Source organism: Gastrolobium bilobum, unplaced genomic scaffold (assembly GCF_033153095.1).
Source record: "Gastrolobium bilobum isolate Gb01-03AN ecotype WA unplaced genomic scaffold, APGP_CSIRO_Gbil_v1 utg63409, whole genome shotgun sequence".
Classification (NCBI taxonomy): Eukaryota; Viridiplantae; Streptophyta; class Magnoliopsida; order Fabales; family Fabaceae; genus Gastrolobium; species Gastrolobium bilobum.
This window is the reverse complement of record NW_026896908.1, coordinates 1-25,705: the sequence shown is the minus strand read 5'-3', so window position 1 is coordinate 25,705 and position 25,705 is coordinate 1. Positions and strand designations below refer to the sequence as shown.

The 25,705-nt window shown below is 30.3% G+C and overlaps 2 protein-coding genes across 2 annotated transcripts; both read right to left on the bottom strand.

Moving 5' to 3' along the window:
* Positions 1-8,846: 8,846 nt before the first annotated feature.
* LOC133302763 (paired amphipathic helix protein Sin3-like 2) lies at positions 8,847-11,261 on the bottom strand. The gene is made up of 2 exons (XM_061502583.1): positions 10,726-11,261; positions 8,847-9,867 (listed from the first exon to the last, which is right to left on the bottom strand). The coding sequence occupies exons 1-2, from the start codon at positions 11,259-11,261 to the stop codon at positions 8,847-8,849; spliced, it is 1,557 nt and encodes a 518-aa protein (XP_061358567.1).
* Positions 11,262-22,372: 11,111 nt separating this feature from the next.
* On the bottom strand, positions 22,373-25,536 carry LOC133302762 (serine/threonine-protein kinase PEPKR2-like). The gene is made up of 3 exons (XM_061502581.1): positions 24,907-25,536; positions 23,714-24,098; positions 22,373-23,208 (listed from the first exon to the last, which is right to left on the bottom strand). The coding sequence occupies exons 1-3, from the start codon at positions 25,534-25,536 to the stop codon at positions 22,889-22,891; spliced, it is 1,335 nt and encodes a 444-aa protein (XP_061358565.1). The 3' UTR covers positions 22,373-22,888.
* Between the last annotated feature and the right edge of the window lie 169 nt (positions 25,537-25,705).

Below are 25,705 nucleotides of genomic sequence, written 5' to 3'. Positions count from 1 at the left end.
AATTCGCTATAACCTTTTTTTCTCCATCCTAACCAAGTTAGTACTCTCAATTTGCCGTTGATTTTAGAGTACATAAAACATCTGGTGTGATTATGCACGTCAAAATTTTGTTCCGGCACACGCTATGCCATTTGTTTGCGCCCAAAACTTTTTACCTCAATAATAATAATAATTTTACAGTTGAATATAATATTTTCAATTATATGTTTTGGATTGAGAGTATGAATCGATGATAGAAATATGAATTATTTAAAATAAATAAAAATATATCGCTAAGCATATTTTTGAAAAAATGATAATTAATTAAAAATATCATGATTCATGAAGAAGTAATTATAAGGTCTAAACAGTAACTTCAGTCATCATAACCACAACTAACAAATATATACAGATTATAATTTATACATAATCGATACATTATTTTGCCGTGTGAAATTTTCCAAGCTCAATACTGTTAACACACAAATTGCAAGTTCTTCCTCACACATAACTTCCATGTTATTTAATGGATCAAATGGTCTATTAAGTGTTTATAATTCGGTCTAAGTAGGTTAGGTTTGACCTAGCTAATATATTTAGTAAAATAAAATAGGCTTGGACCTCAAAAAAAACTTGTTTAGAAAACATTTCCTTTTACAAATATTGACCTATACGTCAGTATATCGTATTATTTAATTTAATTCAAATAAAATAAATAATTATTTATATAAATTTAACTAATAAAAATTTATTTTATATATATATATATATATATATATATATATTAACTTTGATAATTATTAAAGATTCGTAGGCTTAAACATGTTAATATGCCTAGGTCATATATTTTGATTTTTAAATATAGACAAGACCAAACCTATAATGTAGAGTACACCAAATTAATAGGTCAAACCAAGTTCAAAATATTTTATATAAACTTAACGTATTTAGGCCAAAACCTAATCTGACGAGTGGTAGTCTTAATTTCTATTTAATTTAGTGGTAATTATCTTATGTTTTATGGGCTGAATTGTATTAAAGTGCAGGTAAACTTTGGGCCAAATTTAAAGAAGTAAGCCCAAGTTGATAAAAAGAGGTAAAAGAAAAGAAATTTTAACTTTTTGCAAATTATTTTTCTTTTTATACACAGAAAAGGACACATGGCAATGAAAGATGAAAGAAGAAGATGAGATGGAAATTTGAAGGTCGTTGGATGCTTGTTTGATATGAGGGACAACATCAATTTGAAGATATATATTTTTTTTTAAAGTAGTCTTTGTTTTGTAAAAAGGAGTGGAACTCAGAACTTAGTGGAAGTCAGATTTTCATGTTGAAGAGAGAATTCAGTTTTTAGTTGTAATCAGTTTTTACATTTTGAGCGCTTTAGTTTTCTTTGAGAGTTTCTTGGAGATACATGCATTTTTCTTCTATTTATCAAAGGATTAATTCAAAATCAACAACAGTTATTTTTTTCTTCTATTTTTCTATTGTTGATTTCAAATTAATATAACGGTAACTAATCAGATAATAAGAATAATAAGTCTAAAATGATAATAAATATAACTTTCTCCGCTTCATAATTCGCTATAATCTTTTTTTCTCCATCCTAACAAAATTAGTCTTCTCAATTTGCCGTTGATTTTAGAGTAAATAAAACAATCTGGTGTAATTATGCACGTCAAAATTTTGTTCCGGCATATGTTATGCCATTTGTTTGACATGCACTCTGTTACAACACTATTCTTAAGAAGTAAATAATTTTGAGATCTTCACCAAAAAAAAAATTTATTTTGAGATGATCAACATTATAATCATTTCACTAATTACCACTTTCAAATAAAATACTTACATATTCATCATAGTTTAATGAGGCTACTGTCCTCCAAAGGTCGCCCAAAACTTTTCACCTCATAACAATAATAATAATAATAATAATTTGACAGTTGAATATAATATTTTCAATTATATGTTTTTGATTGAGAGTATAAATCGACGATAGAAATATTTTTATTTAAAATAAATAAAAATATATCACTAAACATATTTTTGAAAAAATTATAATTAATTAATGAATATCATGATCCATGAAGAAGTAATTATGAGGTCTAAACAGTAACTTCAGTCATCATAACCATAACTAACAAATATATACAGATTATAATTTATACATAATCGATACATTATTTTGCCGTGTGAAATTTTCCAAGCTCATACTGTTAACACCCACAACCTAACCTACGTAATGCAACATTAATGGTAAAGATCTATTTTAATCCAAAACCTTAATATATTAGGTGATATTACATTAATAATTTTATATCTTTCTAACATTAATCACTATACCACAATTGGCTCACCTATTAACAAAATTCTTTTAATCACACATAAACCCAACTAAATATGGGGCTCTACACACAAAAAAAAATATTAACAAAATTCTTTTAATCACACATAAGACAATCTAAAACAAAGTGCTTTGTGTTAGATGTCATATTGGATATGTACAAGGCACACATCACTTCATTGAAGGATAAAGCTCTTTTTTATACTTCACTCTTCAGTGACAAAGCCACATTGGGGTTAGCTAGTGCCTTGGCACTAGATAATTTTCAAACTTTTTAGAATTTGTTGGCATAGGTAAAGGCTAAAATTTAGTAGTTATGCAAAACAGATAAAAGGAAGGGGATAAATTTTTGTGAGCTCGCACAAAGATGTTGCAAGATTTCTTGAAGAAGATCCATTCCTTTGTCTCCATTCTGTGTGGATCCCTTACAGTGCTTTAGAAACTCCCTATCTGTTTTAAGAGCTTGTAACCTCTCATAAACATGATCAACCTCCTCTTCAAAGGACACCTTCATACTATCCATTTCAAGTGTAAAATGAGTTTTGCATATCAAGTCTTTGTGTTGGTCTCAAATAAAGCTTTTTTCACAAATATTCAACAAGTGATGATAATGCTGAAGTTCAAAATGCTTTTGATGAATTCATTGCTCAGAATAATCTTTGTGAGTCTCAAGCTTTATCCAATGGAGGTAGCAATGCAGTAGCAGCTATAGAAGAAGCAGATAATAGACAAGGTGTGTTAAGAATTAAAAGAACTTTACACACTCCCTTTGCAATTGTGTTGTTCGTGTTAGTAAAAGTAATAGTGATTAGTGGTGTGACCTGGTGTGACTTTATGTGGTCCACCTATATTGTTCTCTACTGATAATGGAGAATCGTATATGGTCTATTAATGTTGTCCACTTATTGTAGTGGTTAACCTACTTTTGTATTTGGTCTGCAATCATCTGAAATCATCAACTAAGTTTTGTTTTTGGTCTGCCATCAATTGACCCCATCTTCAGTGCACACTTGAACAGACTCTATGATGGAGGAGTCTATAAAAGGGTGCATCTTCAGCTTCATGAGTCCCTGAGCTCACTCTACTATAGAGTTGCACACCATCTGGGCTGCAGAGAAGAGTTTGGAAGACTCAATAGAAAATTTTCATATCAGTTGCAAAAACTATTCAAAACAAAAGGAAAGCAATGGTGGGAGGTATTTATGATCTATCATATTCTGCATTTGAGTATAAGTTAGAACTTACACTTCGATGTTTCCTAGTAACTAGTTCATCAATTGAAATTAGCATATGTAGATGTAATACGTTTGCATACATTACATGAGATATCATTTTTAATATATTTAAAATATCAACAATTTTAAGAAGTTTTTTCTCCCCAGCCAATAAGCCTCCATTTCATGAACCAGACTGCTCTTGTCAATGCATACAAGAAGATCAATCTTCAACCAATGATGATGATACTGAAGTTCCCAATGCCTTTAATGTGTTCATTGCTCAGGACAACATATGAAGGTTTTACATATCATACATTATTTTTTTTCTTTTCATTTTGTTTCATCTCATGAAACTCCAACTTCTGTTCCTTACCTTAATAGGAAATTGATGCTCTTTGAGGATGGAAGTGTTGCAAGTGAGGCAGAATGTGGTGATCCAGTTTTAACAATTAAACGGCTAAAATCATCTTAAAAATCTGAAAGAATCTTTAAGTGTTTTATATCAGGAACTAGAAGAAGAGAGAAGTGCCTCTGCAATACCTGCTAACCAGACAATGACAATGATTACCAGGCGGCAGGAAGAAAAAGCAGCAATGCAAATGGAAGCATTGCAGTGCCAAAGAATGATGGAAGAGCAATCAGAGTATGATCCGGAAGCGCAGATTTTGAATGATTTAATGATGAAAAGAGAGAAAGAGAAGCAAGAACTTGAAATGGAATTGGAAGAGCACAGGAAAAAGATACTGGACTATGAAGGAAAAGAGAAATTGAGGGTGTTGAGAAGAAAAGATGGAATATAGAAGTAGAGACTCCTCTTCATCTTGCAGCAACATGGATGAGCTAACCATTGATCTTAATTAACTATGAAGCAAAGGATGAAGACAATGGCATCTTCAACCATGAGGAAAGCAGCCACAACAATTTAAGTGCTGATACAGTTTCAAATTTGGAGGAGATGGCAATAGACTGTGCAAAGTATATAAGTGTTGTTGATAATTCATTGGCAGAATTTGAGGAAGATAAGGTGTCCATTCTAGATGAGTTCAAAGCATTGAGGGAAAAACTTATCGCAGTGGTGATACAATGAGCAATTCCTTGATGAATTTAACTTGATTGAGCTTTCATCAAGACCAGGTGACAAAGACTTGATATGCAAAACTCATTTCCTACACTTGAAATGGATAGTATGAAGGTGTCCTTTGAAGAGGAGGTTGATCATGTTTATGAGAGGTTACAAGCTCTTAAAACAGATAGGGAGTTTCTAAAGCACTGTAAGGGATCCACACAGAATGGAGACAAAGGAATGGATCTTCTTCAAGAAATCTTGCAACATCTTTGTGCGAGCTCCTCAAAAATTTATCCCCTGCTCCTTTTATCTGTTTTGCATAACTACTAAATTTTAGCCTTTACCTATGCCAACAAATTCTAAAAAGTTTGAAAATTATCTAGTGCCAAGGCACTAGCTAACCCCAATGTGGCTTTGTCACTGAAGAGTGAAGTATAAAAAAGAGCTTTATCCTTCAATGAAGTGATAAGTTAGGCCTTCTAAATGGATCCAATATGACATCTAACACAAAGCACTTTGTTTTAGATTGTCTTAGAGATGAGTTCATCACATTTGGAGTTTCATTTAAGACTTATTATGGCAACCAATTCTCGTGATGTAGAGCTCATATTTTTTTATTTTATTTTTTGTGTGTACATATAGAGCCCATATTTAGTTGGGTTTATGTGTGATTAAAAGAATTTTGTTAATAGGTGAGCCAATGTTATTAAACTGATTATCAATTCGGTTGAGATACTAAGTTGACAAGTCATTGGCTCAATCTATGAATCACTTGTTGAACTTGCTGGTTGAATTACTTAATTGAATTATATAAGAATATATAATAAATGTAATAATAAAAGTATTATGATAAATATATACTTGTGGTATAGTGATTAATGTTAGAAAGATATAAAATTATTAATGTAATATCACCTAATATATTAAGGTTTTGGATTAAAATAGATCTTTACCATTAATGTTGCATTACGTAGGTTAGGTTGTGGGTGTTAACAGTATGAGCTTGGAAAATTTCACACGGCAAAATAATGTATCGATTATGTATAAATTATAATCTGTATATATTTGTTAGTTATGGTTATGATGACTGAAGTTACTGTTTAGACCTCATAATTACTTCTTCATGGATCATGATATTCATTAATTAATTATAATTTTTTCAAAAATATGTTTAGTGATATATTTTTATTTATTTTAAATAATTCATATTTCTATCGTCGATTTATACTCTCAATCAAAAACATATAATTGAAAATATTATATTCAACTGTCAAATTATTATTATTATTATTATTGTTATGAGGTGAAAAGTTTTGGGCGACCTTTGGAGGACAGTAGCCTCATTAAACTATGATGAATATGTAAGTATTTTATTTGAAAGTGGTAATTAGTGAAATGATTATAATGTTGATCATCTCAAAATAATTTTTTTTTTGGTGAAGATCTCAAAATTATTTACTTCTTAAGAATAGTGTTGTAACAGAGTGCATGTCAAACAAATGGCATAACATATGCCGGAACAAAATTTTGACGTGCATAATTACACCAGATTGTTTTATTTACTCTAAAATCAACGGCAAATTGAGAAGACTAATTTTGTTAGGATGGAGAAAAAAAAGATTATAGCGAATTATGAAGCGGAGAAAGTTATATTTATTATCATTTTAGACTTATTATTCTTATTATCTGATTAGTTACCGTTATATTAATTTGAAATCAACAATAGAAAAATAGAAGAAAAAAATAACTGTTGTTGATTTTGAATTAATCCTTTGATAAATAGAAGAAAAATGCATGTATCTCCAAGAAACTCTCAAAGAAAACTAAAGCGCTCAAAATGTAAAAACTGATTACAACTAAAAACTGAATTCTCTCTTCAACATGAAAATCTGACTTCCACTAAGTTCTGAGTTCCACTCCTTTTTACAAAACAAAGACTACTTTAAAAAAAAAATATATCTTCAAATTGATGTTGTCCCTCATATCAAACAAGCATCCAACGACCTTCAAATTTCCATCTCATCTTCTTCTTTCATCTTTCATTGCCATGTGTCCTTTTCTGTGTATAAAAAGAAAAATAATTTGCAAAAAGTTAAAATTTCTTTTCTTTTACCTCTTTTTATCAACTTGGGCTTACTTCTTTAAATTTGGCCCAAAGTTTACCTGCACTTTAATACAATTCAGCCCATAAAACATAAGATAATTACCACTAAATTAAATAGAAATTAAGACTACCACTCGTCAGATTAGGTTTTGGCCTAAATACGTTAAGTTTATATAAAATATTTTGAACTTGGTTTGACCTATTAATTTGGTGTACTCTACATTATAGGTTTGGTCTTGTCTATATTTAAAAATCAAAATATATGACCTAGGCATATTAACATGTTTAAGCCTACGAATCTTTAATAATTATCAAAGTTAATATATATATATATATATATATATATAATTAATTTTTATTAGTTAAATTTATATAAATAATTATTTATTTTATTTGAATTAAATTAAATAATACGATATACTGACGTATAGGTCAATATTTGTAAAAGGAAATGTTTTCTAAACAAGTTTTTTTTGAGGTCCAAGCCTATTTTATTTTACTAAATATATTAGCTAGGTCAAACCTAACCTACTTAGACCGAATTATAAACACTTAATAGACCATTTGATCCATTTAAATCCCTACATGGAAGTTATGTGTGAGGAAGAACTTGCAATTTGTGTGTTAACAGTATTGAGCTTGGAAAATTTCACACGGCAAAATAATGTATCGATTATGTATAAATTATAATCTGTATATATTTGTTAGTTGTGGTTATGATGACTGAAGTTACTGTTTAGACCTTATAATTACTTCTTCATGAATCATGATATTTTTAATTAATTATCATTTTTTCAAAAATATGCTTAGCGATATATTTTTATTTATTTTAAATAATTCATATTTCTATCATCGATTCATACTCTCAATCCAAAACATATAATTGAAAATATTATATTCAACTGTAAAATTATTATTATTATTGAGGTAAAAAGTTTTGGGCGACCTTTGGAGGATAGTAGCCTCATTAAACTATGATGAATATGTAAGTATTTTATTTGAAAATGGTAATTAGCGAAATGAATATAATGTTGATCATCTCAAAATAATTTACTTCTTAAGAATAGTATTGTAACCGAGGGCATATCAAACAAATGGCATAGCGTGTGCCGGAACAAAATTTTGACGTGCATAATCACACCAGATGTTTTATGTACTCTAAAATCAACGGCAAATTGAGAGTACTAACTTGGTTAGGATGGAGAAAAAAAGGTTATAGCGAATTGAGAAGCGGAGAAAGTTATATTTATTATTATTTTAGACTTATCACTCTTATTATTTGATTGGTTATTGTTATATCAATTTGAAATCAATAATAAAAAAATAGAAAGAAAAAAAAAACTATTGCTGATTTCGACTTTGATAAATAATTAGATAGTAAGGGTGGTACGTCTAAAATATAATAAATATAACCGCCCCAACTGAGAGGCTTGATAGTCCATTGTTCTTTATAAAACAAAGGGGTGGTGAAGGGAGGGCCCCAATTGGTAGAAAAAAACCCGCAACTTTTTTTCTTCCAGAAACTCTTAGTATTTAAAAAATACATTGAATTTCAATTATTTCGAGTTGAGTCGAGTGAACTTACTCAAAGGAACAATATTCTCTTAATGTCTGTTTTTTCGTTTTCACAATTAAGACTTCACTTAAATATAATCGAGTCCCTTATTACTCGAACTTTTTACATATTGATTTATAAAACAAACAAATAATAACATTTGTAGATAGATCAAAAAACTCAATTTTTGAGTTTGTTCTTTCCGGTTCAAAGGTTGAAGTGACAAAAATAATAGAACCCCGTATACCGAAGTGAAAAAGAATTGAAGTGAAAAAGAACCAATTTTAATTATTATTTTTTTAACCTTGAATAAAATTCATTAAACCAGTAATGAAAAAGAATTGAAGTGAGTAAACATAAACAGAAAAACCAAAATCACTGGCTGCTTGTGGAAGCTTGTGAAGCTTCCAAAAAATAATCCATTTTCTTTATCACTGGCTGCTACACTAGTCCGGTGAACATTCTTTACCTCAGTTACTCTACCATCAGCCTCATTCATACTCTCATATCACATGAATACCGAACTAATTTGTTTCCAGCTGCAATAGTAGACTGAAGAATATCATCCTCTTTCTGCTGCTTCACTTTAAGTGATTTTTAGAATAAATTTCAGCCCAAACTTTATTGAAATCTGAACGACACCGACTCCATTCCTCCTGTTTCTGCTTCAGTCGAGTCAATATTACAGGGAGCGCACGAGTTGGGTTTTTACGCAATATGTCTATAACGTCAAGACCATGGTCACCATATAGACGTTCAATGCACCTTAAATTTTGAACAGTAAAGTAATCTTCAATACGGTTCAGAGTCTCCGTATTGATCTTATTTTCATTCATGTTATTATATAATTCCTCTGCACGTTTAGCTGCAGAACTCACAGACTCTAATAACATGTCCAGCTCAAATCTGTCATCTTCACATCTGAACAAGCTCTCTTCGTACTGATTCCTGCACATATGTTCGGAAGAGTAATCCTCACTTCCTGAACTCACAGATACCCAGTGATCATTCAATACTTGAGCACCAAGCTCAGATCTATGACTAGCTGTAGGAATTGGATAATCAGCAGGTAGAAGCCGGTAGCTGGGAGTGCAACGTTTACAGTCACTGAGGTCAAGTTCTTGAATGGATTTTCCCATGTACTCCTTCTCCCTGTATCTTTCCTTCTCTTTAGCTCCATCCATCTCACGCTTCTGCTCTTTGTCTTTGTCTTTGTCCTCCAACTTTGATGATCTTAGTGACTTTTTACTCATGACACCAGCAAGGAACCCATCAATATTTTCCAAACACTCCAGGAAATCATTGAATTCCACCATAAGATCAAGATGCTTTCCAAGTAAATCGGTTACCAAATTTTGCAATTCATTCCTTTTTATTATTTCACTGACGAAAAAATTATGAAGGCACTTCAAGAAAGCTTGGTAGTCATCAGCACTGTTCAACTTCTCCTTAACTTTCTCAAAGAAACTGAATGCTTGACTATACATGTTCTTTAAGGTATCCTTGTCTTCCTTAGAAGAAAAGTCTGAAGCCAACCCAAAACCTTCAGCTTTCTTGACAGATTTCTTTTTCTCATGAAAGCGCTGCAAGTTCAAATCCCTGCTGTTATTATTTTATATTGACAAAAATCTCACATGAGTCTTTACAATATTATTATTTTTTATTCTATAAATAATGTTCGCCCATCTAAATGTGACAACGCCTAACTCACCAGGTGTTGTAAGCGAGTTAGGTAACGTGACATTATGAACAAAAATTTACAAAATGTGACATTCAGATAATTTTTTACAAAAAATGTGGCACTTTAATCGTTGTCCATCAAAGAATCCTATAACAATTTCCATCTTAAAAACAAATCAAGAATTACAAGCCGTCTGTACTAAATAGGGAATGAAAGAAAGGGGCAAAAAAGTAGAATACATTCTTATATATTAAATTAAAGTTTATTCTCTTAAATGTAATGCCTATAATAGAGTAAACGCATATGATTTACTCTGCATCAGTATCCTTTCTATATATACTGCAAAAGACAACTCTGTGTTTTGTGATATAGTTTCTGAACTGTTAAGAGTTTGTTTCGTGCCAGCTCAGGTTCTGTTAGAAGTTAGATTTGCTGAGCTGGGGGGACACTGTAATCAGTTTAATCTTAAGTCAATAACACAGTTCTCACTCAGAAACTTTCTCTGATCTCTTCTCTCTTTCTCCTCCTCCTCCTCTCTCTCTCATACTTACATTTACTCAACAAACATAAAAACATACTAGAACAGACGAGACGTACAAAGAAAAAAAAAACAGAACAAACTTAAAAAATAAAAATAAAAAATAAAAAAGGAACCTACTCAGTCACAAAATTATATTCTGTTATGTAAATAAGTTTACATTCACTCCAATTCCTTCTTATACTCAAACTAACTAGGTTGATTGAGAAAACTGCATTACACTCAACTAACAGAAAACAACCTAAATTGTTGAGCATTTATATGATCAGGTTCTCTCTCATCCTGATCACGATTAATCCTTATATCCTTACTCTCACGTTTCCTCCGCTTCTTGTGCATGTTCATCATTGTGTTGTCATCATCCATCTCAGGGTGTTCAACACTCAGATCACGCTCACGATCATGAGAAGGAAGCCTCTTTTGTCGATATACTTGCATTTCCCGCATCATGGGTGCCATAGAACTCCGCTCACTAAAGCGCTGCAATGAATTTCGAGCATCCGGAGCATGCTGTGTAGAAGGTGCTGCGAAACTATCTGGTAAGAATCTAGTGAACTCCTCAAGCAAATCTCGATGATCCTTAAACAGGGTAGCAACCTCACTATAAATTTCACCTATGTCCTTATGCTCTTTGCGGTACATATTGGAAATGTTCAAGAACGATTTGTAAACATGCTCATCACTTTGGAATCGTTTCTTTATCTTGTTCACAAAACTAATAGCTTCTTCAAATTCAACCGTTTTATTTGGAGGAGCCTCATCCCTTACTCTCTTCATCTTTTATCGGTTCTCCAGATTTTCCTAGGAAAATTCGCTGGAAAACAAGTCGAGTAGATCGACAAGAGAAAGAAAAAAAAAGAGTGAAGTGTTTGATCGGACAGAACAACAAGGTAAACAAGAAAAACAACAAATTCTTTTAGTTTTAAAATAATCATTGTTTAAAGATTCAAATCATTAAATTCTTTACGATTTAATGAAAATATAAGTTTATTTGATTATATTACACCTTCACTCTATTAAATCATTCTTATTCCAATAAGTAGAAATAAAAAAATAAAGTAGAGCTAAGAAAATAATATTTTTTTTTCTTAAAGTGACAAATAATTTAGAATAAATTATAACTTTTTAAATACAATTAGATACATAAAATGTGCCTATCATAGTAGAAAGCAAGTTAAATTCAACACCATATTATTTAAGTGGAAAGTGTTTGTCATTTTAAATGACATAAAGTTATGTCATTTGTAACGCCCGGTTGCTTCAAGAATCAATGACTATCCCCACATACTAACACGAGACTTTTCAGTGTGCTTTTTCCTCACTCGCACACTTCCCGGGAAAACTTCCTAGGAGGTCACTCATCCCATAATTGCTCCTAGTCAAGCACACCTAACTGTGGAGTTCTTCCGATCCGGGCTACCGAAAAGCAGATGCATCTTGTTAGTATAGGTAGTACCAATTGATTCTTATAAGCTATTCTCAAACTGTGCAGTCTCATACCTGCACAGTCTTTGGAATTCTTCTCTTTCGGGTGTCGATTCGATTCTTTCATGCATGTAACCCCACGCTGGAAGCCTGTCAGGAGCCGCTCCTTGTCCGTGCCCCTTTACACCGGCGATTACTCCCTGCCCTCGTCAGCGCTCTAGATGTTACATCATTTTAATAGAGAGATTCACACAAGAAATTATTTTTTATTTAAAATTTAAATTAAAAAAATCACTCACTTTCTCTCCCATGATTTTCATTTCTTATCTCTATATCTCTCCTAAAATAATATAACTTATGTCATTTAAAATGACAAACATCAAACTCATTATTTAAACATGGTCCTATCACTTAATTTGTTTTTAGCTTCTTTTTTTTTTAAGAAAAAACCCAAGCAAGACCTGATTATCAAACTTGTGCAGGACAACAAATTAGACATGATTAGTTATCAAACTTCAAGACTTAATACGTCAAATGCTTTGACGGGATTAGCCAAAAAAATTAAGTCCATGTTTTTTAATAAATTAATTACGCATTTATTACAGTTTTGGAAATAATTATATATTTATTGTACAATATAACGACCAATTTGGGCGTCACTCAAGACGCCTAAATTGGGCGTCACTCAAGAGGCAATCATACTTAATTTAGGCGTCATTTATCAGATATTGACACGTGTCATATTTTTTTTCCAAAAAAATAATAATTTAATCATAAAACTTCTGAAGGCCGTAACTTTTGACTCGGGTATCCAAATCAGGTAATTCTTTTTTTAATTCCTCATAACTTTTCGAGATCTACGCAATGAGATCTCATTTGACATATTTTATTTCTCACAAACACAATTTAAATTTGCAAGAATAATATTATAAGAAACGTTAAACCCGGAAGCCTCTGAGTTCTGGATTTGTGATTTAATATAAATAAATAAATAAATAAAAATTTGATTTGTGATTTAATTTTTTAATAATATTTTTTTATTATAACAAAAATTTGGTTTGTGATTTAAATTAAAAATTAAAATTAAAATTATTATTAATAACGAAAACAAAATAAAGATTTGATTTGTGACTTAAGCTTAAAAATCATTTTGAAAAATCTGTAGAAATAAAGGAAATAATTAAATAAATATTCTAAATCTCTAAGGAAGAAGAATATTATTTTTGAAATTAATGATTAATGCTATAAGCTTCTAAGTTATTATTTATGGTCTGAAATTAATTATGGCTTATGCATTTTTTTCAAAAATAAAATTACCTAAATTATTTGCCTCTTGAAAACCCAATTTAGCCATTGGTGACGTGTCGTAATATTTTTAATTAAAATGCAATAATTTTTTTTTGTGATTTTATATATCTCAAGAGATATGTGAATTAGTATTATTATAGTAATATATTTAAAATCAAATTAAATCTAATCATGCCAATTATTAAAAAAACTTTAAAATATATCTTGTTTTTAAAATAAAATAAAATAAAAACATAAATGAAATGATAATTAAAATTCATAAAATTTATACTTAATATATTTTAATTTTATTTATCCTGATATGATAAGCATAGGTTGTGTCAAAATTTCTATATAAATACATAAAATACAAAATTTAAAAGTACACAATACGATAAAGTTTTGTTTCAAAATTTAAAAGTACATAATACAAAATTTAAAAGCACAAATTCTTTTAGTTTTAAAATAATCATTGTTTAAAGATTTGTACAAAAATTAAATAATTCATTAAATTCTTTACGATTTAATGAAAATATAAGTTTATTTGATTATATTACACCTTCACTCTATTAAATCATTCTTATTCCAATAAGTAGAAATAAAAAAATAAAGTAGAGCTAAGAAAATAATATTTTTTTTTCTTAAAGTGACAAATAATTTAGAATAAATTATAACTTTTTAAATACAATTAGATACATAAAATGTGCCTATCATAGTAGAAAGCAAGTTAAATTCAACACCATATTATTTAAGTGGAAAGTGTTTGTCATTTTAAATGACATAAAGTTATGTCATTTGTAACGCCCGGTCGCTTCAAGAATCAATGACTATCCCCACATACTAACACGAGACTTTTCAGTGTGCTTTTTCCTCACTCGCACACTTCCCGGGAAAACTTCCTAGGAGGTCACTCATCCCATAATTGCTCCTAGTCAAGCACACCTAACTGTGGAGTTCTTCCGATCCGGGCTACCGAAAAGCAGATGCATCTTGTTAGTATAGGTAGTACCAATTGATTCTTATAAGCTATTCTCAAACTGTGCAGTCTCATACCTGCACAGTCTTTGGAATTCTTCTCTTTCGGGTGTCGATTCGATTCATTCATGCATGTAACCCCACGCTGGAAGCCTGTCAGGAGCCGCTCCTTGTCCGTGCCCCTTTACACCGGCGATTACTCCCTGCCCTCGTCAGCGCTCTAGATGTTACATCATTTTAATAGAGAGATTCACACAAGAAATTATTTTTTATTTAAAATTTAAATTAAAAAAATCACTCACTTTCTCTCCCATGATTTTCATTTCTTATCTCTATATCTCTCCTAAAATAATATAACTTATGTCATTTAAAATGACAAACATCAAACTCATTATTTAAACATGGTCCTATCACTTAATTTGTTTTTAGCTTTTTTTTTTTAAGAAAAAACCCAAGCAAGACCTGATTATCAAACTTGTGCAGGACAACAAATTAGACATGATTAGTTATCAAACTTCAAGACCTAATACGTCAAATGCTTTGACGGGATTAGCCAAAAAAATTAAGTCCATGTTTTTTAATAAATTAATTACGCATTTATTACAGTTTTGGAAATAATTATATATTTATTGTACAATATAACGACCAATTTGGGCGTCACTCAAGACGCCTAAATTGGGCGTCACTCAAGAGGCAATCATACTTAATTTAGGCGTCATTTATCAGATATTGACACGTGTCATATTTTTTTTCCAAAAAAATAATAATTTAATCATAAAACTTCTGAAGGCCGTAACTTTTGACTCGGGTATCCAAATCAGGTAATTCTTTTTTTAATTCCTCATAACTTTTCGAGATCTACGCAATGAGATCTCATTTGACATATTTTATTTCTCACAAACACAATTTAAATTTGCAAGAATAATATTATAAGAAACGTTAAACCCGGAAGCCTCTGAGTTCTGGATTTGTGATTTAATATAAATAAATAAATAAATAAAAATTTGATTTGTGATTTAATTTTTTTTTAATAATATTTTTTTATTATAACAAAAATTTGGTTTGTGATTTAAATTAAAAATTAAAATTAAAATTATTATTAATAACGAAAACAAAATAAAGATTTGATTTGTGACTTAAGCTTAAAAATCATTTTGAAAAATCTGTAGAAATAAAGGAAATAATTAAATAAATATTCTAAATCTCTAAGGAAGAAGAATATTATTTTTGAAATTAATGATTAATGCTATAAGCTTCTAAGTTATTATTTATGGTCTGAAATTAATTATGGCTTATGCATTTTTTTCAAAAATAAAATTACCTAAATTAGGCGTGATTGCCTCTTGATTGAAACCCAATTTAGACGTCATTGGTGACGTGTCAGGTGTTGACACGTGTCACATTTTTAAACTCAGAAGCCTCTGTGTTTTGGGTTTGTGATTTAATATAAAAAATAAATCAAGATTTGATGTGTGATTTAAATTAAAAAATAACAATTATTATTAATAAGGAAAGCAAAATAAAGATTTGATTTGTGATTTAAACTCAAAAATCAATTTGAAAAATCTGTATTAATAAAGGAAATAATTAAATAAATATTCTAAATCTCTGAGGAAGAAGGATTACCTGATTTAAATTTAAATTATGTTTGTGAGAAATAAAATATATCAAATGAGATGTCATTGCGTAGATCTCGAAAAGTTATGTGGAATCAAAAAACAATTACCTGAATTGGATACCCGAGTCAAAAGTTATGGCCTTCATAAGTTTTATGATTAAATTATTATTATTTTTTTATAAAAAATGACACGTGTCAACCTTAGGTGAGAGATGCCTAAATGAGGCGTCACATTGTAAAATAGATCCGTAATTATTTCCAAAACTGCCATAAATGCGTAATATTTAATTAAAATGCAATAATTAAATTTTTTTGCCAATTTTATATATCTCAAAGATATGAATTAGTATTATTATATCTCCTTGGAGTGATGGATCAATCAAAAAATTAATGACTCTACTAATTTAATTTAATATATTATTTAAAAGTAATATATTTAAAATCAAATTAAATCTAATCATGCCAATTATTAAAAAAACTTTAAAATATATCTTGTTTTTAAAATAAAATAAAATAAAAACATAAATGAAATGATAATTAAAATTCATAAAATTTATACTTAATATATTTTAATTTTATTTATCCTGATATGATAAGCATAGGTTGTGTCAAAATTTCTATATAAATACATAAAATACAAAATTTAAAAGTACACAATACGATAAAGTTTTGTTTCAAAATTTAAAAGTACATAATACAAAATTTAAAAGCACAAATTCTTTTAGTTTTAAAATAATCATTGTTTAAAGATTTGTACAAAAATTAAATAATTCATTAAATTCTTTACGATTTAATGAAAATATAAGTTTATTTGATTATATTACACCTTCACTCTATTAAATCATTCTTATTCCAATAAGTAGAAATAAAAAAATAAAGTAGAGCTAAGAAAATAATATTTTTTTTTCTTAAAGTGACAAATAATTTAGAATAAATTATAACTTTTTAAATACAATTAGATACATAAAATGTGCCTATCATAGTAGAAAGCAAGTTAAATTCAACACCATATTATTTAAGTGGAAAGTGTTTGTCATTTTAAATGACATAAAGTTATGTCATTTGTAACGCCCGGTCGCTTCAAGAATCAATGACTATCCCCACATACTAACACGAGACTTTTCAGTGTGCTTTTTCCTCACTCGCACACTTCCCGGGAAAACTTCCTAGGAGGTCACTCATCCCATAATTGCTCCTAGTCAAGCACACCTAACTGTGGAGTTCTTCCGATCCGGGCTACCGAAAAGCAGATGCATCTTGTTAGTATAGGTAGTACCAATTGATTCTTATAAGCTATTCTCAAACTGTGCAGTCTCATACCTGCACAGTCTTTGGAATTCTTCTCTTTCGGGTGTCGATTCGATTCATTCATGCATGTAACCCCACGCTGGAAGCCTGTCAGGAGCCGCTCCTTGTCCGTGCCCCTTTACACCGGCGATTACTCCCTGCCCTCGTCAGCGCTCTAGATGTTACATCATTTTAATAGAGAGATTCACACAAGAAATTATTTTTTATTTAAAATTTAAATTAAAAAAATCACTCACTTTCTCTCCCATGATTTTCATTTCTTATCTCTATATCTCTCCTAAAATAATATAACTTATGTCATTTAAAATGACAAACATCAAACTCATTATTTAAACATGGTCCTATCACTTAATTTGTTTTTAGCTTCTTTTTTTTTAAGAAAAAACCCAAGCAAGACCTGATTATCAAACTTGTGCAGGACAACAAATTAGACATGATTAGTTATCAAACTTCAAGACCTAATACGTCAAATGCTTTGACGGGATTAGCCAAAAAAATTAAGTCCATGTTTTTTAATAAATTAATTACGCATTTATTACAGTTTTGGAAATAATTATATATTTATTGTACAATATAACGACCAATTTGGGCGTCACTCAAGACGCCTAAATTGGGCGTCACTCAAGAGGCAATCATACTTAATTTAGGCGTCATTTATGATATTGACACGTGTCATATTTTTTTTCCAAAAAAATAATAATTTAATCATAAAACTTCTGAAGGCCGTAACTTTTGACTCGGGTATCCAAATCAGGTAATTCTTTTTTTAATTCCTCATAACTTTTCGAGATCTACGCAATGAGATCTCATTTGACATATTTTATTTCTCACAAACACAATTTAAATTTGCAAGAATAATATTATAAGAAACGTTAAACCCGGAAGCCTCTGAGTTCTGGATTTGTGATTTAATATAAATAAATAAATAAATAAAAATTTGATTTGTGATTTAATTTTTTTTTAATAATATTTTTTTATTATAACAAAAATTTGGTTTGTGATTTAAATTAAAAATTAAAATTAAAATTATTATTAATAACGAAAACAAAATAAAGATTTGATTTGTGACTTAAGCTTAAAAATCATTTTGAAAAATATGTAGAAATAAAGGAAATAATTAAATAAATATTCTAAATCTCTAAGGAAGAAGAATATTATTTTTGAAATTAATGATTAATGCTATAAGCTTCTAAGTTATTATTTATGGTCTGAAATTAATTATGGCTTATGCATTTTTTTCAAAAATAAAATTACCTAAATTAGGCGTGATTGCCTCTTGATTGAAACCCAATTTAGACGTCATTGGTGACGTGTCAGGTGTTGACACGTGTCACATTTTTAAACTCAGAAGCCTCTGTGTTTTGGGTTTGTGATTTAATATAAAAAATAAATCAAGATTTGATGTGTGATTTAAATTAAAAAATAACAATTATTATTAATAAGGAAAGCAAAATAAAGATTTGATTTGTGATTTAAACTCAAAAATCAATTTGAAAAATCTGTATTAATAAAGGAAATAATTAAATAAATATTCTAAATCTCTGAGGAAGAAGGATTACCTGATTTAAATTTAAATTATGTTTGTGAGAAATAAAATATATCAAATGAGATGTCATTGCGTAGATCTCGAAAAGTTATGTGGAATCAAAAAACAATTACCTGAATTGGATACCCGAGTCAAAAGTTATGGCCTTCATAAGTTTTATGATTAAATTATTAAAATTAAATCTAATCATGCCAATTATTAAAAAAACTTTAAAATATATCTTGTTTTTAAAATAAAATAAAATAAAAACATAAATGAAATGATAATTAAAATTCATAAAATTTATACTTAATATATTTTAATTTTATTTATCCTGATATGATAAGCATAGGTTGTGTCAAAATTTCTATATAAATACATAAAATACAAAATTTAAAAGTACACAATACGATAAAGTTTTGTTTCAAAATTTAAAAGTACATAATACAAAATTTAAAAGCACAAATTCTTTTAGTTTTAAAATAATCATTGTTTAAAGATTTGTACAAAAATTAAATAATTCATTAAATTCTTTACGATTTAATGAAAATATAAGTTTATTTGATTATATTACACCTTCACTCTATTAAATCATTCTTATTCCAATAAGTAGAAATAAAAAAATAAAGTAGAGCTAAGAAAATAATATTTTTTTTTTTAAAGTGACAAATAATTTAGAATAAATTATAACTTTTTAAATACAATTAGATACATAAAATGTGCCTATCATAGTAGAAAGCAAGTTAAATTCAACACCATATTATTTAAGTGGAAAGTGTTTGTCATTTTAAATGACATAAAGTTATGTCATTTGTAACGCCCGGTCGCTTCAAGAATCAATGACTATCCCCACATACTAACACGAGACTTTTCAGTGTGCTTTTTCCTCACTCGCACACTTCCCGGGAAAACTTCCTAGGAGGTCACTCATCCCATAATTGCTCCTAGTCAAGCACACCTAACTGTGGAGTTCTTCCGATCCGGGCTACCGAAAAGCAGATGCATCTTGTTAGTATAGGTAGTACCAATTGATTCTTATAAGCTATTCTCAAACTGTGCAGTCTCATACCTGCACAGTCTTTGGAATTCTTCTCTTTCGGGTGTCGATTCGATTCATTCATGCATGTAACCCCACGCTGGAAGCCTGTCAGGAGCCGCTCCTTGTCCGTGCCCCTTTGCACCGGCGATTACTCCCTGCCCTCGTCAGCGCTCTAGATGTTACATCATTTTAATAGAGAGATTCACACAAGAAATTATTTTTTATTTAAAATTTAAATTAAAAAAATCACTCACTTTCTCTCCCATGATTTTCATTTCTTATCTCTATATCTCTCCTAAAATAATATAACTTATGTCATTTAAAATGACAAACATCAAACTCATTATTTAAACATGGTCCTATCACTTAATTTGTTTTTAGCTTTTTTTTTTTTTTAGAAAAAACCCAAGCAAGACCTGATTATCAAACTTGTGCAGGACAACAAATTAGACATGATTAGTTATCAAACTTCAAGACCTAATACGTCAAATGCTTTGACGGGATTAGCCAAAAAAATTAAGTCCATGTTTTTTAATAAATTAATTACGCATTTATTACAGTTTTGGAAATAATTATATATTTATTGTACAATATAACGACCAATTTGGGCGTCACTCAAGACGCCTAAATTGGGCGTCACTCAAGAGGCAATCATACTTAATTTAGGCGTCATTTATCAGATATTGACACGTGTCATATTTTTTTTCCAAAAAAATAATAATTTAATCATAAAACTTCTGAAGGCCGTAACTTTTGACTCGGGTATCCAAATCAGGTAATTCTTTTTTTAATTCCTCATAACTTTTCGAGATCTACGCAATGAGATCTCATTTGACATATTTTATTTCTCACAAACACAATTTAAATTTGCAAGAATAATATTATAAGAAACGTTAAACCCGGAAGCCTCTGAGTTCTGGATTTGTGATTTAATATAAATAAATAAATAAAATTTTGATTTGTGATTTAATTTTTTTTTAATAATATTTTTTTATTATAACAAAAATTTGGTTTGTGATTTAAATTAAAAATTAAAGTTAAAATTATTATTAATAAGGAAAACAAAATAAAGATTTGATTTGTGACTTAAACTAAAAAATCATTTTGAAAAATCTGTAGAAATAAAGGAAATAATTAAATAAATATTCTAAATCTCTAAGGAAGAAGAATATTATTTTTGAAATTAATGATTAATGCTATAAGCTTCTAAGTTATTATTTATGGTCTGAAATTAATTATGGCTTATGAATTTTTTTCAAAAATAAAATTACCTAAATTAGGCGTGATTGCCTCTTGATTGAAACCCAATTTAGACGTCATTGGTGACGTGTCAGGTGTTGACACGTGTCACATTTTTAAACTCAGAAGCCTCTGTGTTTTGGGTTTGTGATTTAATATAAAAAATAAATCAAGATTTGATGTGTGATTTAAATTAAAAAATAACAATTATTATTAATAAGGAAAACAAAATAAAGATTTGATTTGTGATTTAAACTCAAAAATCAATTTGAAAAATCTGTATTAATAAAGGAAATAATTAAATAAATATTCTAAATCTCTAAGGAAGAAGGATTACCTGATTTAAATTTAAATTATGTTTGTGAGAAATAAAATATGTCAAATAAGATGTTATTGCGTCGATCTCGAAAATTTATGTGGAATCAAAAAAAGAATTACCCGATTTGGATACCCGAGTAAAAAATTATGGCCTTCAGAAGTTTTATGATTAAATTATATTTTTTTGAAAAAAAATATGACACATGTCAACACCTGATGAGTGACGCCTAAATTAGGCGTGATTGCCTCTTGAGTGCGAGTCCTTACACAAATTTCTGATATTCTTCTTGACTTTCTCCCTAATTTGTTCCCTAATTTCTATCTTAGGAATTTCCTTCATCCAATACCTGACTTTGTTTTTTCTTGAATTTCCTTTATTTGATTTCTCTTAATTCATATCAGGAATTTTTAAAAAATAAAATAATATATACTTGATATAAAACAACTTTTGAAGAGAGAAAAACCCATCCAAAGAGGCCCTAATAATTTTTTAATGACAAAAAAATTCAAAAATTATTAAAAAAAAGATCATTCTTTTTTTAATTTATACATCCCTTCGGTAAAGCATATTGATTTGTTTTCAAATCCGATCCGATCGCCTCTTTTTTTCGGTTTGGAAACACAATGTTTCCTTTTTCAGCTATACTTTTTTTTCCTTTTTTTTTTCAGTGAAAATAAGCAAGCAGCTGTCAACTCCATTTTCAAAGTAAACGCCATTGCTATATATAATTGACTCAAGGTCACAAAAACATGCAGTGACACACTAATATCATATTCACAGGTTCTGTACAACTAGCTGAGTTTTCTCAGTAATCATTATTTAGAGGAAAAAAATGTAATCCACTTTTGCCAACTGTAGAATGTGTTGGGCAAAGTATACTATAAAACCCCAGCTAAAGCAGCAGAGATAGTGGTTTATGGGGTGTCAACCTGTCAGTAGGTCAAAATGCTTTACAGAGGTTAGCCCTCATGTTAGATAAACCTTGCTGATGAATTGGAACTGCCCACAACTTGCTCCTCTTTGGTTCAGATATCCTTACATGTGAAATTGCATTGGCAAGTGCATCAATCCACACACAAACATTATGATATTCTGAATTGCAACTTTCAGATGATGAAGAAAGGCTTGAAACCTCATTAAGGAACCCATCATCCATCCTGTTTCTTCCTAACCTAGGTTCAGGTGCAGCAACAAAGTTGTGGCAAGCAGCTCCATTTTGGTGCTTCAACTTTGATTCAACGGGCAGGATCTTCAATGTACGTTCTGTGTAGAAAGATATCCATGGATGTCCTGAAATTGAACCACATAATATTAATTTAACATGCAAACAATCGAACAGTTCTTAAAACTTAAAAGTACTGTCATTTTATTTCCTGTTTAAAAACATTAGGGAGAAAAAGAGAGCCTCAACCACATAGAAGAACACATAATAAAAACTAACAAAAGTATGTGAGAATTAACAGATTCCCACCACTGTTATCCCAACCAAAACAAGGCAATCCTTCTAATTATTAAGAATTCATGTGAAAGGCAAAGATACTTTTCAACAAAACTTGGAAATTTCTAATTTTAATTATTTCAAGATTAAAAAACAAAAAATCAGACCAAATACAACTAGTCTTTGGTGTATTCATCATTGAGGAAGAGAGATAAAGCACGCTACAAAACATTAATAATCTACCATAAACTTACTAAGTACTTCATCAGCTGTTATCCTTGCTGAAATATCCCTTGTCAGCATTCTCCCAACAAGATCTCGTGCAGGTTTAGATATTGATTCCCACATCCCGGTTTGGAACTCTAGCTTGGAATTCTTAATAGCCTCAAAAACTGCTTCTTGTGAATCCCCTTTAAATGGAAGAACACCAACCAACAGAGCATGCAGGAGCACTCCAGCACTCCATATATCCGCCTTTTCTGAGTATCTACCCAACAACACTTCTGGTGCAACATATGCAGGGCTCCCAGCCAAACCCGTCAAGTTCTGACCTGCAATGCAAATTTCTAGACAATGAGGCTATGCATAAATTACTCATGTATGCATGTATGTATCTTTTACTTATGTGTGTGTATTTATATATATGTCAATTGAATTACTGATATTTTTAAATGCTTAAAAATTAAACAAAGTGACCTTAGAGTATGAATGGTTAGCTTCAAACTATTATAAGCATTTTCTCTAGGACCTCTTATTCTTAGACCGCTAGCAAATTTAATTGAATACTGAACATAGTAAACTTAAGGGAGATGACCATTTGAACTCTCCAATTTTTACTCCTATGTACAGGGTAACATTAGTAAAGTACAATTCAGTTGAAAGCTCATCATGATGAACTTCTTCAAACTTGCCTAGACATTTTTTATTAACAGAATGACTAGGATGGAATTTTACACAAGGAAGGTTGTGTAAGGATTCTATTCATAGAAGTTAGCACATATATATACCATAGGATAACAAAAAAAGAAGATCATCCAAACAGGTTTAACATATTACCCTTAGAAATTCTCATGGCCAGGCCAAAATCAGCAAGCTTTATTTCCCCCGAAGCAGTAAGCAGAATATTCTCAGGCTTGATATCTCTGTGCACAACTCCCATATCATGACAATACTTGATGACCAACATCACTTCCTTAAGTATATTAGCAGCCCGCTGTTCAGAACAAGGGCCCTCCCTAAACATCTGGTCGACAAGTCTTCCCCCAGAGCATAATTCCATCACCAGATGAGAGCAATCAGCTTCCTCATACACTGCCAGCAGAGTCACAACCCCAGGATGCCCAGACAAGTGCTGCATTATCTCCACCTCCCTGTAAACAGTCTCATCCCCCTTCTTCAGAGTCTTACACGCATACTCCGCGCCGCCAACAAGAGACCTACGCTTAGCGATATATTTTTATTTATTTTAAATAATTCATATTTCTATCATCGATTCATACTCTCAATCCAAAACATATAATTGAAAATATTATATTCAACTGTAAAATTATTATTATTATTGAGGTAAAAAGTTTTGGGCGACCTTTGGAGGATAGTAGCCTCATTAAACTATGATGAATATGTAAGTATTTTATTTGAAAATGGTAATTAGCGAAATGAATATAATGTTGATCATCTCAAAATAATTTACTTCTTAAGAATAGTATTGTAACCGAGGGCATATCAAACAAATGGCATAGCGTGTGCCGGAACAAAATTTTGACGTGCATAATCACACCAGATGTTTTATGTACTCTAAAATCAACGGCAAATTGAGAGTACTAACTTGGTTAGGATGGAGAAAAAAAGGTTATAGCGAATTGAGAAGCGGAGAAAGTTATATTTATTATTATTTTAGACTTATCACTCTTATTATTTGATTGGTTATTGTTATATCAATTTGAAATCAATAATAAAAAAATAGAAAGAAAAAAAAAACTATTGCTGATTTCGACTTTGATAAATAATTAGATAGTAAGGGTGGTACGTCTAAAATATAATAAATATAACCGCCCCAACTGAGAGGCTTGATAGTCCATTGTTCTTTATAAAACAAAGGGGTGGTGAAGGGAGGGCCCCAATTGGTAGAAAAAAACCCGCAACTTTTTTTCTTCCAGAAACTCTTAGTATTTAAAAAATACATTGAATTTCAATTATTTCGAGTTGAGTCGAGTGAACTTACTCAAAGGAACAAGTCGAGTCAATATTACAGGGAGCGCACGAGTTGGGTTTTTACGCAATATGTCTATAACGTCAAGACCATGGTCACCATATAGACGTTCAATGCACCTTAAATTTTGAACAGTAAAGTAATCTTCAATACGGTTCAGAGTCTCCATATTGATCTTATTTTCATTCATGTTATTATATAATTCCTCTGCACGTTTAGCTGCAGAACTCACAGACTCTAATAACATGTCCAGCTCAAATCTGTCATCTTCACATCTGAACAAGCTCTCTTCGTACTGATTCCTGCACATATGTTCGGAAGAGTAATCCTCACTTCCTGAACTCACAGATACCCAGTGATCATTCAATACTTGAGCACCAAGCTCAGATCTCTGACTAGCTGTAGGAATTGGATAATCAGCAGGTAGAAGCCGGTAGCTGGGAGTGCAACGTTTACAGTCACTGAGGTCAAGTTCTTGAATGGATTTTCCCATGTACTCCTTCTCCCTGTATCTTTCCTTCTCTTTAGCTCCATCCATCTCACGCTTCTGCTCTTTGTCTTTGTCTTTGTCCTCCAACTTTGATGATCTTAGTGACTTTTTACTCATGACACCAGCAAGGAACCCATCAATATTTTCCAAACACTCCAGGAAATCATTGAATTCCACCATAAGATCAAGATGCTTTCCAAGTAAATCGGTTACCAAATTTTGCAATTCATTCCTTTTTATTATTTCACTGACGAAAAAATTATGAAGGCACTTCAAGAAAGCTTGGTAGTCATCAGCACTGTTCAACTTCTCCTTAACTTTCTCAAAGAAACTGAATGCTTGACTATAC

What these genes read in the sequence shown, in the direction of transcription:
- LOC133302763 (XM_061502583.1), bottom strand. Translation starts at nt 11,261, where the DNA reads ATGAAGAGAGTAAGGGATGAGGCTCCTCCAAATAAAACGGTTGAATTT. An exon ending in ATAAATGCTCAACAATTTAG is followed by an intron (nt 9,868 to 10,725) that starts GTTGTTTTCTGT and finishes AAATAATAACAG; the next exon opens with CAGGGATTTGAACTTGCAGC.
- LOC133302762 (XM_061502581.1), bottom strand. Translation starts at nt 25,536, where the DNA reads ATGGTGGAATTCAATGATTTCCTGGAGTGTTTGGAAAATATTGATGGG. An exon ending in ACCCAACTCGTGCGCTCCCT is followed by an intron (nt 24,099 to 24,906) that starts GTAATATTGACT and finishes TATATCGCTAAG; the next exon opens with CGTAGGTCTCTTGTTGGCGG. An exon ending in GGCCATGAGAATTTCTAAGG is followed by an intron (nt 23,209 to 23,713) that starts GTAATATGTTAA and finishes TTTGCATTGCAG; the next exon opens with GTCAGAACTTGACGGGTTTG.